Here is a 14,944-nt window from a genome sequence, read left to right as displayed (position 1 = left end):
CTGACACCTGCAGCATGTCCCACCCAGTGGTAGCAACACACTGCCTCTCAAGTGTGGAACCGTCTGCAGGAGGGGGCCACATGGGTCAGGCCCTAGAGAGAGTGGGAATAAGTTTAAAAGGGTGAAACCCATACAAGCATCTTCTCAAATCACAGAGGAGCTGAAAAGAATCCACAGAAGACAATTTGGGAAATCCACAGTGTTTGGGAAGTAGGCCACACGCTCTTAAATAATCAGTGGATTGGCAAAAAAAATCACAAGGGAAACTAGAAAATAGCGTAACAAAGAAAATGGGAATAACATACGAACATATATTGGGTGCTACTGAAGTAGGGCTTAGAGGGAAATTTATAGCTGCAAAAGCCTATATTAGAAGAATGATCTGAAGTCAGTGACTTAAAGTTTGGCCTTAAGAAACTAGAGAGAGGAAAGCAAACCAAACCCAGAGCAAGAAGGAGGAAGGAAATAATAACCATTAGAGCAGAAATCTATGAAATGAGACACATAATAGAGAGAATCAATGAAGATGTCTTTGAAAATGTTAGCAAAATTGATAAGCCTTTAGCTAGAAAAGAAGACACAGCCAGCCAAAATCAAGATGAAAGGGGGGTTATTACTGCTGACCGTACAGAAAATTAAAAGCGCTGTAAGATAATACTGTGAGCAGTGTTATGCCAATAAATTAGAAAACAGATGAAATGGATGAATTTCCAGAATGATACAAAAGATTGCACTGAATAGACCTGTAACAGGAGAGGAAACCAAGTCACTATTAAATGATACAGAGGCTTCCCACAAGGACACCCTCAGGTCCTGGCTCCTCTTGAGAATTCTGCCAAGCATTTAAAGAGGAAATGCAGTGTTCCTCATAAATTCTTCCAGAAAATAAAGACGATGGAATACTCCCCACCTTACTGCATGAGGCCAGTAGTACCCTGACAGGAAAGCTGGCCAGAGAGACCACAGGACAAGAAACTACCAACCAGCGTCTCTAATGAATATAGATGCAGAAACTCAGCAAAATATTTACAGACTGGATCCAGCAACCAAAAAGGGTCTAAACACATGATAATGGAGATTTATCCCCAAAATGCAAGGTTGGTTTAACATCTGAGTGTTAATTAACATACATATTAATAGCATAGAGGACAAGAGTGATCATCTTAATAGAAGCAGAAAGCAGTTGACAAAATCGGATACTATTTCATGATAAACACTCAGCAAGCTGGGAATAGAGGGAACGTGTCAACCTGATAAAGGTCATCTGAGAAAAACCCACAGTTCACATCATACTGAGACTGCAGACTGTATGATCAGGAACATTCTTAACATTTCTGTTCAGTATCACCAGACTTCCTGGCCAGGGAACTAGGCAAAGGGGATAAAAAGGCGTCCAGATTGGAATGGAAGAACTGGAACTGTCTGCAGATGACATCATCTTGCATATAGAAAATCCTCAGAAATCCACACCAAAAGTTCTGGAGTGAATAAATGAATTCTGTGTGGTCGCAGGGTACCAGACCTATACACAAGCACACTTTTGTTTTTATACGATAACAACACACAGCCTGAAGGTGAAACTAAGAAATCATTTAATAGTGCATCGAAAAGGAAAAGTTAAAGAACTTGGCTAGTGCACTGAAAGCTATAAACATGCTAAAAGAAGCTAAGACCTAAATAGATGCTCCAGGCTCCTGGATCAGACATTCTTATCAAGATGGCACTGCTCACCAACACAACCTGTGCACCCAGTACGTGTCCTTCAGGTCTCAGCTGCTTTGCTCACAGACTTTGACAAGCTTGTCCCAGTGCTGATATGGAAATGCAAGGGAGCCTGAATTGCCAAAAATTGTTCAGAAAGAGGGGAAAACCTGAAGGAGTCTCACCTACTCTATTGATTGTTTGAGTTCTTGCTTGCTTCCCTGCCATGCGGCCTGTGGGATTCCCCAACCAGGGGTCGAACCCATGCCCCCTGCAAGTAGAAGCACATAATCCTAGCTACTGGACTACCAGGGAAGTTCCCACACATCCTGTTTCCAGAACTTTTAGTACAAAAGAGTCATTATCAAGATAGCGGGGTCCTGGCATAACAGTTGACATACAGAAAAACAGGATTGAGTGTCCAGATGTTAACTCATACATTTATGGTCAGTTGTTTTTGACAGCGGTTCCAAGACCATTTAATGGGGGGAAAATGGTCTTTTCAGGAGTGGGGCTCGGACCACTGGATATCTACATGTAGAAGGATGGAGTTGAACCCCTACCTCCAGTACAGATGGCAGTTAACTCTGTGCATCTGAGACCTGAACTTAAGGGGTAAAACCATAACCCTCCTGGAAGAAGATCTGAGGGTAAATCTTCATGAGCTTGGACCAGGCAGGGGTTTCTCGGATGTGACACCTGAAGTTCATGCGACTATCAGGACAATGAAAAGAGTACACAGGAAACTGTTTACAAGTCAGATAATCACTCTAGTCCAACAATAAGAGGAATAATCCAGTTAAAAAGCAGATAAAGGATTTCAATACTCTAAAGAAGATCTTTCAGGGAGTTCCCTGGTGGTCCAGTGGCTAAGACGCTGCACTCAGGCAGGGGGCCCAGGTTCAGTCCCTGTCAGAGAACTAGATTCAATATGCCACAACTAAGAGTTTGCAGGCTACAACTAAGACCTACTACAGCCAAATAAATAAAAATAAATTTTAAAAAGATCCACCAATAGCCAAACACGTGAAAAGATGCTCACCATCATTAGTCACCATGGAAATACAAACCCGGCAAGTGAGAGTTGCCCACCCACTGCGATGCCCCCGAACCAGCATTGCTCTGCCAGATACTCCCCTGTTGGTCTAGAGCCAAGCCCATTATTACTACTCTCATTACTGTTATTAAGATTTTTCTTTTCCCCCAACAATAGTAAGCCACTCCAAGTAACTACACTATGTGGGAAAAGTGATGATTTTTACTTGGCTGGCCCCACAGTGGTGGGGGCAGGAGGCTGAGCAGTGCTGGCTTGCTGCCTGTGGCCTCAGCTCCCTGGTGGAGTGAGTGTGACAGACAACGGGATGCTGTGCTTGTGCCCTCAGCCGCGCTGACACCCAGGCCGTGGTGGTCTGGCTCTGCAAGGACCTGGGCCTGCTGTGTGAGCAGATAGAGGTGCCCTGTCAGCACGCTGAGGTCGCCAGGGCTGTGCTTGCCGGTGAGTGCATGGCGCGGGCGGGTGCTTCCTGCGGCGATGGTCAGGGAAGCACAGCGGGCTGCACTTGGGGTGTGGAGAGCCGGCAGAAGTCAGCGCCAGGCACACCTGTCCTCAAGGGTGTGCGCCAGCAGCCTCTTGGCCTGATGGGTGGGCCAGCTGCTATATTGAGGACGGGCACGTGGTGGCCTTCTGAGCACAGAGGCAGGGGCTCCGTGGATGACCTGTCCTGCCTCCCAGGCCCCGAGCGGGCGGGAGAGGGCAGACAGTCGGCTCCTAGTACCTGCGCAGTATCCATGCCTCTGCGAGGCCCAGCTCCAACTGGTGATTTTAGAAAGTGCCCCGGAGAAGCAGAGAGGAAACTGGGCAGGAACCTGAGGTGCTCTGAATGTGGCGACCCTGGGTGAGCAAGGCCGCCTGCTGTGGCCCTTCACTCAGACACCCGGCCCCTGCGGCGCTCGGGTCAGCAGGCCTGCTGTCCCCCATCCTCCCCGAGGAGTGCGGCCCATGAGTAAATGGAAGCCTGGACGAGAGGGTTCCCTGTGGGGCTTGTTCAGTCTCCTTTGCGGAAGGGGCATTCCTTCTTCCTAAAACTGTCCTGCGATGTGAGTTATCCTGCAGTCTGCTCCCATATGAAGCTTAAACTGTTTAATTTCAGTCCCTTGATGGTAACCTTGTCAGAAGCTCTGAGTCCATCTCCTGCCCTTCTCCCCACAGTTTAACACTTTCAGGCCCTAAAAGCGTCCTAGTCTGGTTTGTGTAGGAGGGAAAGGACACATGAAACCCTCTTGAAATTTATTCAAGTGAGAACATCCTTCCATAAACCTGACCGGCTATGTCTCCCTTTCTGTGCAGTGGGCTTAGAGAAGACTTGGCTGGGTCTGGTGGATGCGGTTGGTGGACCCCCCATGCCCAGAGCCAGCGTTCCAGCTTCGTGCAGATCCTGCCCTCCCAGACTCTCTGAAGCTGGTGGTCTGTCCAGGGATCACAGTGCACAAAAACACTTTGCTTTTGTGCTTTTCAGATCTTGTGCAAATATTTGTTTTGAGAGGATTCCAGAAAAGCGAGGGTTTGAGGGGAGACGGGGCACCAGCGCAGATGGCCCAGGTGGGTGCCATGCGAGTGGAGCTGGACTCTGGGCAGCGGGCACAGGATGAGGGGCTTGGGTGTGCAGCCCCATATGGGGGTGCTCCCTGAGTCCAGCTGCGAGGGCGTGGGCCTGGGCAGTGGTTTCTCCCCCATGTCGCTGGTTTCTGAAGCTCCCAGACTCTGGGCCAGTGCTTGGGAACGGGGAGGGGTGTCCTGGGCAGACCCCCCGAGGGGGTCTGGAGACTGGATCTGGGATGATGGCAGGCTTGCTTGCACACAGCTGACTGCAGTGTTCTGTCCCCACAGATCGCTGCTGCTGTTCTTGAGCGGATACTGGCCTGTGAGTGGCCCTGTGGGCCCAGCTGGTTGGGGTTCCCGTAGCTCCTGCCTTTCCAGCTCAGTCATGCCGTCCAGAGGCCCTTTGATGGCTGTGATGGGGTACAAACTGACCAACTCACTGCAGTCTCCTCTGGAGACCAGCTTTGCTGGCTTCACATCTGGTCTCCAGAGCAGTGGTGGTAACAGCTAGATGGTTTGTTAGGAAAGCACTCTCCTATCTGTGTATTCGGGTGGATTTTCAAGGCTTGAGTCTGGTGCCACCGAGACGCATGGGAGCTTGAAGGGATTGTGGGTTGGAGGTCCATGACCTGACTTGCCCAGAAGCACTTGGTCAAGGCTGTTTCTGACAGATGTGATGATATGATGCTGATGTCTCTTTTCTGCCTCAGCCACTCTTGAAGCCATGGCAGCTGGCCTACAGGAGGGGTCCCCAGCATACAAGGCAGGGAGCTGCTGGTAAGTTCCTGGGGTGGGCCTGCAGGCTGAGCGTCCCAGCTGTGCTCTCCCTCCTGAAAGCTCCGTGATCCTTTGCCATTGTGGTGACAGCTCAAAGTGCTAGGAACCGTCTGAAGATGGGGCCCTTCCTGTGAGAACTGTGCCCCTCCGGGTGTGAGGAGGGGGCAGGCCTGGGTCCTCAGGGTCCAAGCCAGGGTGGCCTTGCCCTGCCATGCTGGCCCAGCAGGACCTGTATATGCTTCTGTGGGGGCGTGCCCCATGCTCTTGGGGACCGAACCTGTTTCAGGGGATGGTGGACTGAGGCCACCTGGACTGTGGCTCTTCCCTGGGAGGCTTCTGTGCTTTGTTCGTCCTTCCCCTTCTTAATTACCTTGCTCCTGGCTCCTGTTCCCCGCTATGACATCAGGAGTCCTGAGCCTGCTGTGTGGTTCAGCGCTTAGTAAGCAGCTACAGCACACAGCTGTGTTGTATGTGTGTGCGTGTTCATCGTGTGCTGACTCTGCGATCACAGCCTCCCAGGTTCAATCAGTGAACTCAGAGGCCCCGCCCTGTCTGGGTGCCTTCCGCCCTGTCTCCCACCCAGAGCCTGCTCACTGCATGCGGGATGCAGGCAGGTCACATGGCATCTGGGACCCTGGGTTCTCTCCCCTAAGGGGCGCCCCACTGTCAGGCCCAGCCCCCGTCCCTCCTCACCTGTCAGTGACTCTGTGCACCCTCATCTTGCCTTCCCTCTCATGTCGGGATGGCGTCCTTGGCTTGAGGAACGTGGGTGTGGTTGAGAGCTTTGTGGTCTAGGGCGGAGCTGTGGTTCCTGTGGCCTGTGAAACCTGCCGGGAGGAGTGGCCCTCCACGCCCCCTGTCTGACCTGCTTGCTTCTCTCTGTGACAGTGACTGTTACCTTTCATCCGGTCCTGTAGAGTGATGCCCCCCTAGATCCCATTTCCACCTGCAGCATGGAAGCCAGGCTGCAGGCCTGCTAGGGAAGTGTGGCAGGGTGTGGGCAAGGCCAGCCCGTATGCCCGAGCCAGGGGTCTGGAGTGGGGGCCCTGCAGGTCTCCGCTGCTTTTCGGATGAGCCAGGCAATGGGAACCTAGAGGGTCCCTTCCCTGAGTGCCTCTGCTGTGTCTACAGGTTTGGTGTGTTCAGTGGACCCATGTGCCAGAGTATACTCTCAGCAGAGACTCTGAAGAGGTGGTTCTGTCATACTCTGACCCAGATCCTCACCCACAAGCCTGTGCTAAAAGGTGGGTCCAAGAGCCCTGGTGCTCCCCTTGACGGGAACTCAGACTGTGGGTGTTAACACTGGAAGGACAGTCTTCTGTCATTAAACATCTTGTCTGAGAGTAACACTTTCCCATAAAGAAAGTTTGAATTGAAGTGTCACCCATTGCCACAGTAGAATGGCAATGGGTGAAGGCCTTCTTGTCTTTTCTAGGTAGGTTTTGTGTTTGTTTTTTTTTTTTAATATTTATTTGGCTGAGCTGGGTCTTAGTTGCAGCATGCAGAATCTTAATTGTGGCATGTGGGATCTAGTTCCCTGACCAGGGATCAAACCCAGGTCCCCTGCATTGGGAGCCAAGAGTCTTAGCTGCTGGACCACCAGGGAAGTCTAGGTAGGTTTTTAAAACAGTGCTCATACTGTGAATTCCAGGGTTCTGTCTCAGTGGCTCAGGTCAGCATTTCCTATGGGTACATGGCTTCTTGAAAGGTGTCCAGCACCCAAGCCTTCTCCAGGTCTGCATGGCTCCCAACATGCCTGCCCTTGGGGCACAGGAAACTCCTAAGAGGCCGCTGCTCCAGCAGAGGGCCTGGACCTGCTGACCTGTGCTTTTCCACCTGCCATCCTTTCCACAGCGTCCTCACTGCTTGTTCACAGTGAAAGTTTGAAAGCCAAATAATTAAAATGTAACTGAAGGGTTGGAGGATATTTAGTAGATATGTATGATAAAGAATATGACATAAAAAATGGTTGACAAATGAAACAGTGAAGTTCACATACACTTGGAAAAGTGCAAATTAAAGCACGGTGGTTGATTGACATTGAACCAATGAACATTGATGATTGCTGATCTGTCATTCTGTGTGTTTCCTCCTGAATGAAGTTTCCGATGCCGTTCAGATGCAGAGAGAGTGGAGCTTTGCAAGGACCCCCGCTCTGCTCAGTGGCCTGTACCGCAGGGTGAGTGCATGGGGTGGGGTCCTGGGAGACACCACAGCCACAGCTGTCCCCGGCTGGATGACCATCTAGGTCCAAGACTGAACTTGTTACTAGGGCAGAGCACCATAGCCTCAGAGGAGAACTCCCTCTAGCTGGTGCTGGCCGCGGGGGTCAGCATGAGCAGGTGTTTTGAGTCCAGGTTGTGTCTGACATAGAGTGGGAGAGGTGAAGGTCCAGCTTTGACTCTCTGCCTCCAGCTCTTTGTGATCCTGAGCCCAGAGGAGCTGGTGGGCCACTTACAAGACGTTCTGGAGACGCAGGAGGTAAACTGGAGGCACGTGCTGTCCTGTGTGTCCACGCTGGTCATCTGCCTCCCGGATGCACAGCAGCTGGTTAATGGTGCGTCGGGCGGGAATTGTGTCCTTTTCCGGGTGTGTGTGTGTTGGCGCGTAGGGAGGGAGCTGTGTTCTGTTCTCAGTGTGTGTGTGTGTGTGTGTGTGATTTATGGACCAGTGTCTGTGGGTGAGCCTGTCATGGAATTACTGTATCCAGCTAAGTGAAAACGAAGCCCTTCACGCCTGCTCAGCAGGTGATCATCCAGCTGGGGACAGCTGTGGCTGTGGTGTCTCCCAGCACCCCACCCTGCTCAGCTGTCTGCCCGCTGCCGTCTGCCCTCGTACCCACTGCCAGGCTGCGTGTGGGCTGCCGCCTATGCTTGGGGATCGGTGTGGGGCAGGCGGACGGTCCTGCCCACACCCCTGGCTCGTCCACAGCCGTACTGGTGTTCTTACCTAGGTTGGGTGACCCGTCTGCTGACACGTGCGTTCGAGAGCTGGGACTTGGACAGCATGGTCTTGGCGTTCCTAGTCGTGCGGCAGGCTGCGCTAGAGGGCCCAGCTGTCTTCCCGTCCTACGCTACCTGGTTTCAGGTGAGCTGCCTGCACTCCTGCCCGGCCCCCGGGCTCCAGCATGGCCCACGCTTGCAGCTGTGGTTGACTCTGCTGAGACTGCATGGTTTCCCACCTCCTTATGAGTGCAGTCTGGTAGGACGGCGAAAACCAACACGGCTCCTTTTGTGCACACTGGGCTGCTCTGTGGTGGTTCTCACGTCCATGGGGATGGGGTGGGGGGTGCCCGTCCCTCTGCTCTACTTCCCACCAGGTGCTGGTGTTTGCTGCTCCTCCCAGACTGCTGAGCCCATCTGGGTGCGTGTGGACCTGGGATTACAAGGCCTATTCTTCGTAGAAGCTTGGGTGGCAGAGTTGTTGCCTCTGTGCCCGGCTTGCCTGTCGGGTTGGTGGGCGTGGTTCGTTTTTTCACTGAATGAAGCTCCCTCCTGCCCCGTGCGTCCTCCAGCTCCACACAGCGGACCAGGGGCTCCTGCTTGTGGCTCCCCAGCTGTGTCCACTATCCTGGCACTGAGGATCCACCTGGGGCCCACGCAGTGCTCTGATGGCAGCCCCAGTGGTGTCGACTGTGTCCTGCATGCTCACTCTGGTGACTGTATGTCTGCTGTCTGTCTGACCAGCCTTTTTCAGAAGAACTAGGGTTGTGATTTGGAGGAGGAGCTGCCGCAGGCCTTGCAATATGGCGGGCGGGCGGGCCTCACGTGGGGTGGGTGCTGCTCTTTGCTGGCTCATCCAGACTGCTCAGGGCCGACCCTTCAGAACCTCCCTCCCCCAGGCGCCCCTAGGCGCCCCCAGTTCTCTAAGAGTCTGCTTCACTTTCCTGCTGTGACCTGGGGCTTCGCCGAAGGCCCACCTGCTATGGCTACCTCCCCTGCAGGGCTGTCGTCCACTCAGCTGAGCATGCGGTTAGAGTGGAATGAGTGTGTCTTCGAGGACAGGGCTCTCATGGGCATTTGACAAATCCTGTCTCTAAGGTTCATAGGAAGGCACCGTATTTACCATTTTCTACCGGAATGTATTCTTTATAAATTTAAAAATTTTTTTATTTATTTTTGGCTGCACTGAGTCTTCCTTGCTGCACAGGTTGCAGCAAGCCCTAGTTGCAGCAAGCTGGGGCTACTCTCTAGTTGTGAGAGTAGAACAAACACCTGCACCTGGTGGGAAGCAGAGCAGAGAGAAGGGCACCGCCCCCCATCCCCATGGACGTGAGAACCACCACAGAGCAGCCCAGTGTGCACAGGAGCAGCCGTGTTGGTTTTCGCCGTCCTGCCAGACTGCACTTGTGAAGAGGTGGGAGGCCACGCGGCCTGGGCAGAGTCAGCCCAGGCTTCTCATTGCAGTGGCTTGTGTTGTGGAGCATGGGCTCTGAGTGGGGGCTCAGTAGTTGTGGTGCATGGACTTACTTGCTCCTCCGTATGTGGAATCTTCCTGAACCAGGGATGGAACCCATGTCCCCTGTATTTGCAGGCAAATTCTTAACCACTGGGCCACCAGGGAAGTCCTACGGGACTGTATTTTTTACTTTTTAAATTCTCAGTCCGTCTGTTTAGCTAGGGCACAGTCATGGCATCCTGGAGACAAACAAGCTAAAATGACTTTGCTTCCCTCTTCCTGCTGTTGCTGAGGCCGGGACGTAGCCATGGCCACTGCATGGCAGGTCCTCCTGTCGCCCCCACCTCATTCCCGGGCTCCTCCCCAGGCTACTTTCGGCAGCGCTAGGGGCATCCACAGCTGCAGCAAGAAGGCGCTGGTCTTCCTCTTCAAGTTCCTGTCCGACCTTGTACCCTTCGAGGTCCCCCGGTACCTGCAGGTGAGAGGCCAGCAGGACCTTCTGCTCAGTCCCCGGTCCTGGGGTTCCCCCAGGACACTGCAGCAGGGAACAGTCACAAGATGGGGATGCTACCCTGGGGTGTCAGGGTGTACCCGACGGAGGCAGGTTTCTTCTGGTAAATGCCCAGAAACCAGCGTGTGTGGTCCTGGGAGCTGATACTTGAGCAGGACTGTCTGCATGCCCACACACCACAGACAGTGAGGCAGGCAAGCGTCCTGGGCCCTGTGCTTGGTGTTCAAAATGATCTGTATACTGACAAAGAAGCTGGGGGAATACGCCCCCGAGGCCATGACTGTTATTACTGGGGTGTAAGACTGGGTGCTCAGTTCATGTTGTCACCAAAAGCATCCTGCTGTGCACTTGCTTTTGTGATAGGATGACTATCCCCAGCACTCGCTTTCATGGGTAAGACACTTGGAAAATGAACATCATCATCCTATTTAATTAAGAAATGTGTATTTCATTTTAAAGAGTACACATGAGGTAACGCACATAGAGGGAGTGAGCACAGGCCCTCCTGAGTCCTGTCCCCCGGCCCCTCACTGCCTCCCTCCCATGTGGGGCCTGGGAGCCAGCTCTGTGACAGAACCCTTCCTGCCCTCGGCTGGCCCAGGGCCCTGTCTGCCCCATGTCCTCTGTGGTCTGTGGCTGATCCTGGGACTCTTCTGTGGTCAGTGTGAGTGACTGCCCCAGAAAGTCGGGGCAGCTAAGGAGCTGATGGACGCCCCCACCCTCTGCCCACAGGTACACATTCTCCACCCACCCCTGGTCCCCGGCAAGTATCGCACCCTCCTCACCGATTATGTGGCGCTGGCCAAGACGCGCCTGGCCGACCTCAAAGTGAGTCCCAGCTCCTCCTCTCTGTCCGTGGAGCCCAGTGCCCCTGGGGTTCCTCACCGACACCCACCTCTCTGCAGGTTTCTATAGAAAACATGGGGCTCTATGAGGACCTGTCTTCTGCTGGAGATGTCACTCAGGTAATGTGCCCATGCTCGTTGCGTGGCCTCCTTCCTGGACTCTGCGCCTCTGCCGTCGGGGCACCTGCACGTGTGGCGGCCAGGAGAGCCGTCCTCTGGTGTCTGTCCACAGCAGCAGCAGGGGCCCCACGGTCAGTAACGTTTCTTCTTGGGGTCCCCTTCACGTGGTTTCATGGATAAAGTGGTCTGTAAATCAGCTGGGGAAGGGCAGGGTTCTGCTTTTCTTGGAATTCTAGAAAAAAGTGTTAACTGTTTGTGTAGACACATGTCAGGTGGGGATATGGGCTGTGTGTGCTTTCCTAAGATACTCTGACCTCAAAGTTGTGAGTCTATGAAGAACTTTTGGAGGTTCTGCTGGACTGTCAGATTAAAGCTTTAAAATATGTAAAGCAGTTTTCCATTTAAGATTTATTGTTGTTTACAAGTTGCCATTTCATAAATGTTTTTAAATGTCAAAAATCAGGTCTCTGCATCTTCCCACCTGAAAATTTTGCATTGGGATCTTTGTTGCTAGCAGAAAGAGGGTGGAGGGACAGACCCATGGGGGCTGGCAGGACAGTTCTCACACATGGTGAGCTCACTGAGGCTGGGGGCAGCAGTTGATCCCTCCTAGCAGTTTGCTGGCACAGGGGCTCGGCCACGTGCCCTGCTCTCTCGTGCCTCTCACCTGACCACAAAACCATGGCCCTGCTCTGCTCCTGCCTTTTCTTTAAGTCTTCTGTTCATTTCTGTCCAGCCCCAGAGCCAAGCATCCCAGGATGTCGAGAAGGCACTCACGGTGTTTGAACACACAGGGAAGGTTCCCGTCGCCATCCTAGAGGCCAGGTAGGGTCACACACTGGGAGGGCTATTGGGCAGGCCCCAGCAAAGGTCTGTGGCCATGATGGGTGGGACCTTTAGGAAAGCTGTTCAGAGGGATCAGAACAGGCCCTCCCTTAAGCCACAATGATTTTTCTTGTTCATGCTTCAGCTGTGACCGTGTGAGGCCAGTGCAGGGAGTTGAATAGCAAAATTTTGTAGAATTTGCTGTGACCCCAAAGTATAAATTCTGGCTGCTCCCAGTGTGGGGTAGCTTTCTTAAGGCTTTGCCCCTGAGGGATGTGCATGGCCTCCAGCTCCCACAGTCAGCCTCCTGATCATGGATGAGCCCAGATTCCAAAATGCCCTGACTCTCCAGGCACAGGTAGTCACCAGCACAGAGTTCTATTTGTGCAAAGGGCTCCCAAACCAGTGAGAAAGAAGACTTGAACACGTGATGCTGACCTTCAGGGACGGCCCCAGATGTGGATGGTCACTGCCCTGCTGCAGGTCCTCTGCCAGGGGCCTCCCCTGAGCCTGCCCTTCTCTGTTGCAGCATATTCCGGAGGTCCTATTACCTGTCCCACTTCCTTCCTGCGCTGCTCACACCACGAGTGGTCAGTACACGTCCCTGTGACCCTGGGGCCGGGTTGGCAGAGACTGAGGTTCCTCTCGGCATCTCACAGAGTCTGTCTTTCCTCATAGCTCCCGAGAGCCCCTGATTCCCGCGAGGCCCTTATTGAGTCCCTGAGGAGGTACGTGTGGCCAGTGCGGCTGGGGGCTAGCAGCACAGAGACCTGTGTGGTGTCACGTATATGCTCGATTTATCTATAAAGTTGCCTTAAAATTAGTTACTTAAAATGTTAAAAAGAAAATTTCTTTGATTCTGAATATCACAACTTCACAAATACCATATGATGTCCCTTGTATGTAGAATCTAAAACATGGCACAAATGAAACAGAAACAGGCTCACAGACATAGAGAACAGACTTGTTTCTGGGAGGGGAGCAAGGTGTAGAAGGGGAGGCATGGACTGGAAATTTGGGATCTGCAGATGTACACTATTACATATAGGATGGATAAATAGCAAGATCCTACTGCATAGCACAGGTAGCTATTCAACATCCTGTGATAAATCAGAATAGAGAAGAATATGAAAAAGAATGTAGATATATATAACTGGGTCATGTTGCTGTACAGCAGAAATTAACACAACGTTGTAATTCAACTATATATCAAAATTAAAAAAAAAAAAGACTTAAGAATCAGATATTTCTATGAAGTTTAAGACAGATAGCCATGCTCCACCCATCCTGCCACTTCACTTTCTTTCTGGAAGCAAGCATTTTCAACTCTTACCTGATTTTTTTATATTTTGCCCCAAATCTCCTAATAATTTTATTTCTGTGCTTAACCACTTTTTCTGTTTTAGTTTTCTGTCCTGCACCAACAAACATAGCTATCCTTCCTGTAATAGTTTTTAAAACCTTAGTATTTAATGCTTGTCTTTAAGGCTATCCAGACACTGTTCAGAGTTGTTCCTTTTGTTTTCTCTGGAGTTCATAATCATCTTTGTTTTATCTTAGTTTTCCTTGTATATATTTATATGCTTCCCTGCGAACTCAGCTGGATGTCTGACTGTTCTCTTGTTCAGAATCGTTGAGTATCCCAGCAGTTATAGTGTAGGGAAATCTCTTCTAAGGCCTTCTAACCTGCTCCACTCTCACTTACTAGCTGTTTATGCCTTTAAGGCAGCTGTCACCCTTGTGTCTCCCTTCAGCATCACCTTGTGCTGTCCTCTGCCATGGCCTGTGCTGGCTTCTCTTTTCTATATCAAGATCCTCCTCTTTCTTGGTTTACCCCTTTGTGTTGGTGGAAAGCATCCTATTGAAGCTTCTCACAAAAGGATGGATGGGAGGTAAATTTTTTGACACTTTTTTTTAGCCCGTCATTTGATAGGTCGTTTGGCTGGGTATAGAAATCTGAGTTGGAAATTATTTTCCCTCAAATTTTTGCATCACTTCCTTGACTTCTAATCTCCAGTGTTGCTGCTGACATGTTAGAAATTTACAATTTCTGACTCTTTGCATGGGATCTGTGTTCTTTCTGGAGGCTTGTAGTGTCTTTGTTCCCTTTGTTCTGAAGTTTTATAGCAGTGCATTTCACTGTAGATCTGATTTCATTTCCGGGCTGGGCATATGGTGGGGCTTTTAATCTGGAAGTTCATATCCTTCAGTACTAAGGAATTTTCTTGGATATTTAAAACCCTTTTTTTAAATTTTACAAAAAATTTAAGACAGAAAAGCAGAATAGAATCTATCACCCAGATTTAATAGTTATCAATAAATGACCAATCTTGTTTCGTCTGTAGCCTTCAAATTCATTTACCCACTGAGTATTCTGGATGGTTTTGAAGCCAGTCCCAGATGCTGATTATTTTATCTTGGTTCATATCATTGAAAGTTTCCTCTGTGTCTTTTTCCTTCTTGGAACTTCTCTTTTTTAGGTGTTATATTTCCTGAAGTGTCTTCTGACTTTTTTCTCTTTTGTCATATTTTGCATATCTGTTTCAGTTTGTTTTCCCTCTCCTTTCTGGGAGATTTCTTAAAGTTTATCTGTAGATACTTTTACTGAGTGTTTCATTTCTGCCATCAGATATTTCTTTGTACAGCAGTCCATTCCTTTTCTTATATAATTTACTTTTGACTGTGCTGGGTCTTTGTCACTGTGTGAGGTTTTCTCTAGTTGCAGCAGGCAGGGGCCACTCTAGTTGTGGTGCACAGGATGCTCACTGTGGTGGCTTCTCTTGTGGAGCAGGGGCTCTAGGGCACACACTCACCAGTTGGGATGCACGGGCTGTCCCATGGCATGTGGGACTTTCCTGGACTAGTGATCGAACCCTTGTCTCCTGCATTGACAGGCAGATTCTTTACCACTGAGCCTCCAGAGAAGCCCCCAGCAATCCATTCTTGTTTCATAGCTGCAGTGCTGTGTCTTGTCTCTCTGAAGATATTAATGAGAGCAAAGACTCACAGTTTCTTTTCTGTGGATTTCTCTGTTTCCTTGAGTTTGCTCTTTTTAATCGCACTGGTTTCTGATTTGGGGCTAAAGGCTTTACTGACCGCAGGGCAGAAGGCGGTGCCCCTCAGTTCCTGGTCTCCAGTCCCTGTGCACATTCATACTCTAGACCACAG

General features: G+C 50.9%; 1 protein-coding gene across 1 annotated transcript in view; it reads left to right on the top strand.

Annotated features, from left to right (window-relative positions):
* The window catches only part of FANCA (FA complementation group A), a 36,935-nt gene that overhangs the window by 5,231 nt on the left and 16,760 nt on the right, over positions 1-14,944 (top strand). The window contains exons 7-20 of the mRNA XM_068992980.1: positions 3,084-3,196; positions 4,218-4,300; positions 4,589-4,622; positions 5,011-5,077; positions 6,209-6,321; positions 7,180-7,256; positions 7,869-7,971; positions 8,031-8,164; positions 9,843-9,953; positions 10,719-10,814; positions 10,892-10,951; positions 11,688-11,776; positions 12,306-12,366; positions 12,455-12,504. Coding sequence (XP_068849081.1) covers positions 3,084-3,196; positions 4,218-4,300; positions 4,589-4,622; positions 5,011-5,077; positions 6,209-6,321; positions 7,180-7,256; positions 7,869-7,971; positions 8,031-8,164; positions 9,843-9,953; positions 10,719-10,814; positions 10,892-10,951; positions 11,688-11,776; positions 12,306-12,366; positions 12,455-12,504 — 1,191 coding nt within the window. The remainder of the gene's footprint in view (positions 1-3,083; positions 3,197-4,217; positions 4,301-4,588; positions 4,623-5,010; positions 5,078-6,208; positions 6,322-7,179; positions 7,257-7,868; positions 7,972-8,030; positions 8,165-9,842; positions 9,954-10,718; positions 10,815-10,891; positions 10,952-11,687; positions 11,777-12,305; positions 12,367-12,454; positions 12,505-14,944) is intronic.

Source organism: Capricornis sumatraensis, chromosome 20 (assembly GCF_032405125.1).
Source record: "Capricornis sumatraensis isolate serow.1 chromosome 20, serow.2, whole genome shotgun sequence".
Classification (NCBI taxonomy): Eukaryota; Metazoa; Chordata; class Mammalia; order Artiodactyla; family Bovidae; genus Capricornis; species Capricornis sumatraensis.
This window is presented reverse-complemented; position numbering and strand designations above follow the sequence as displayed.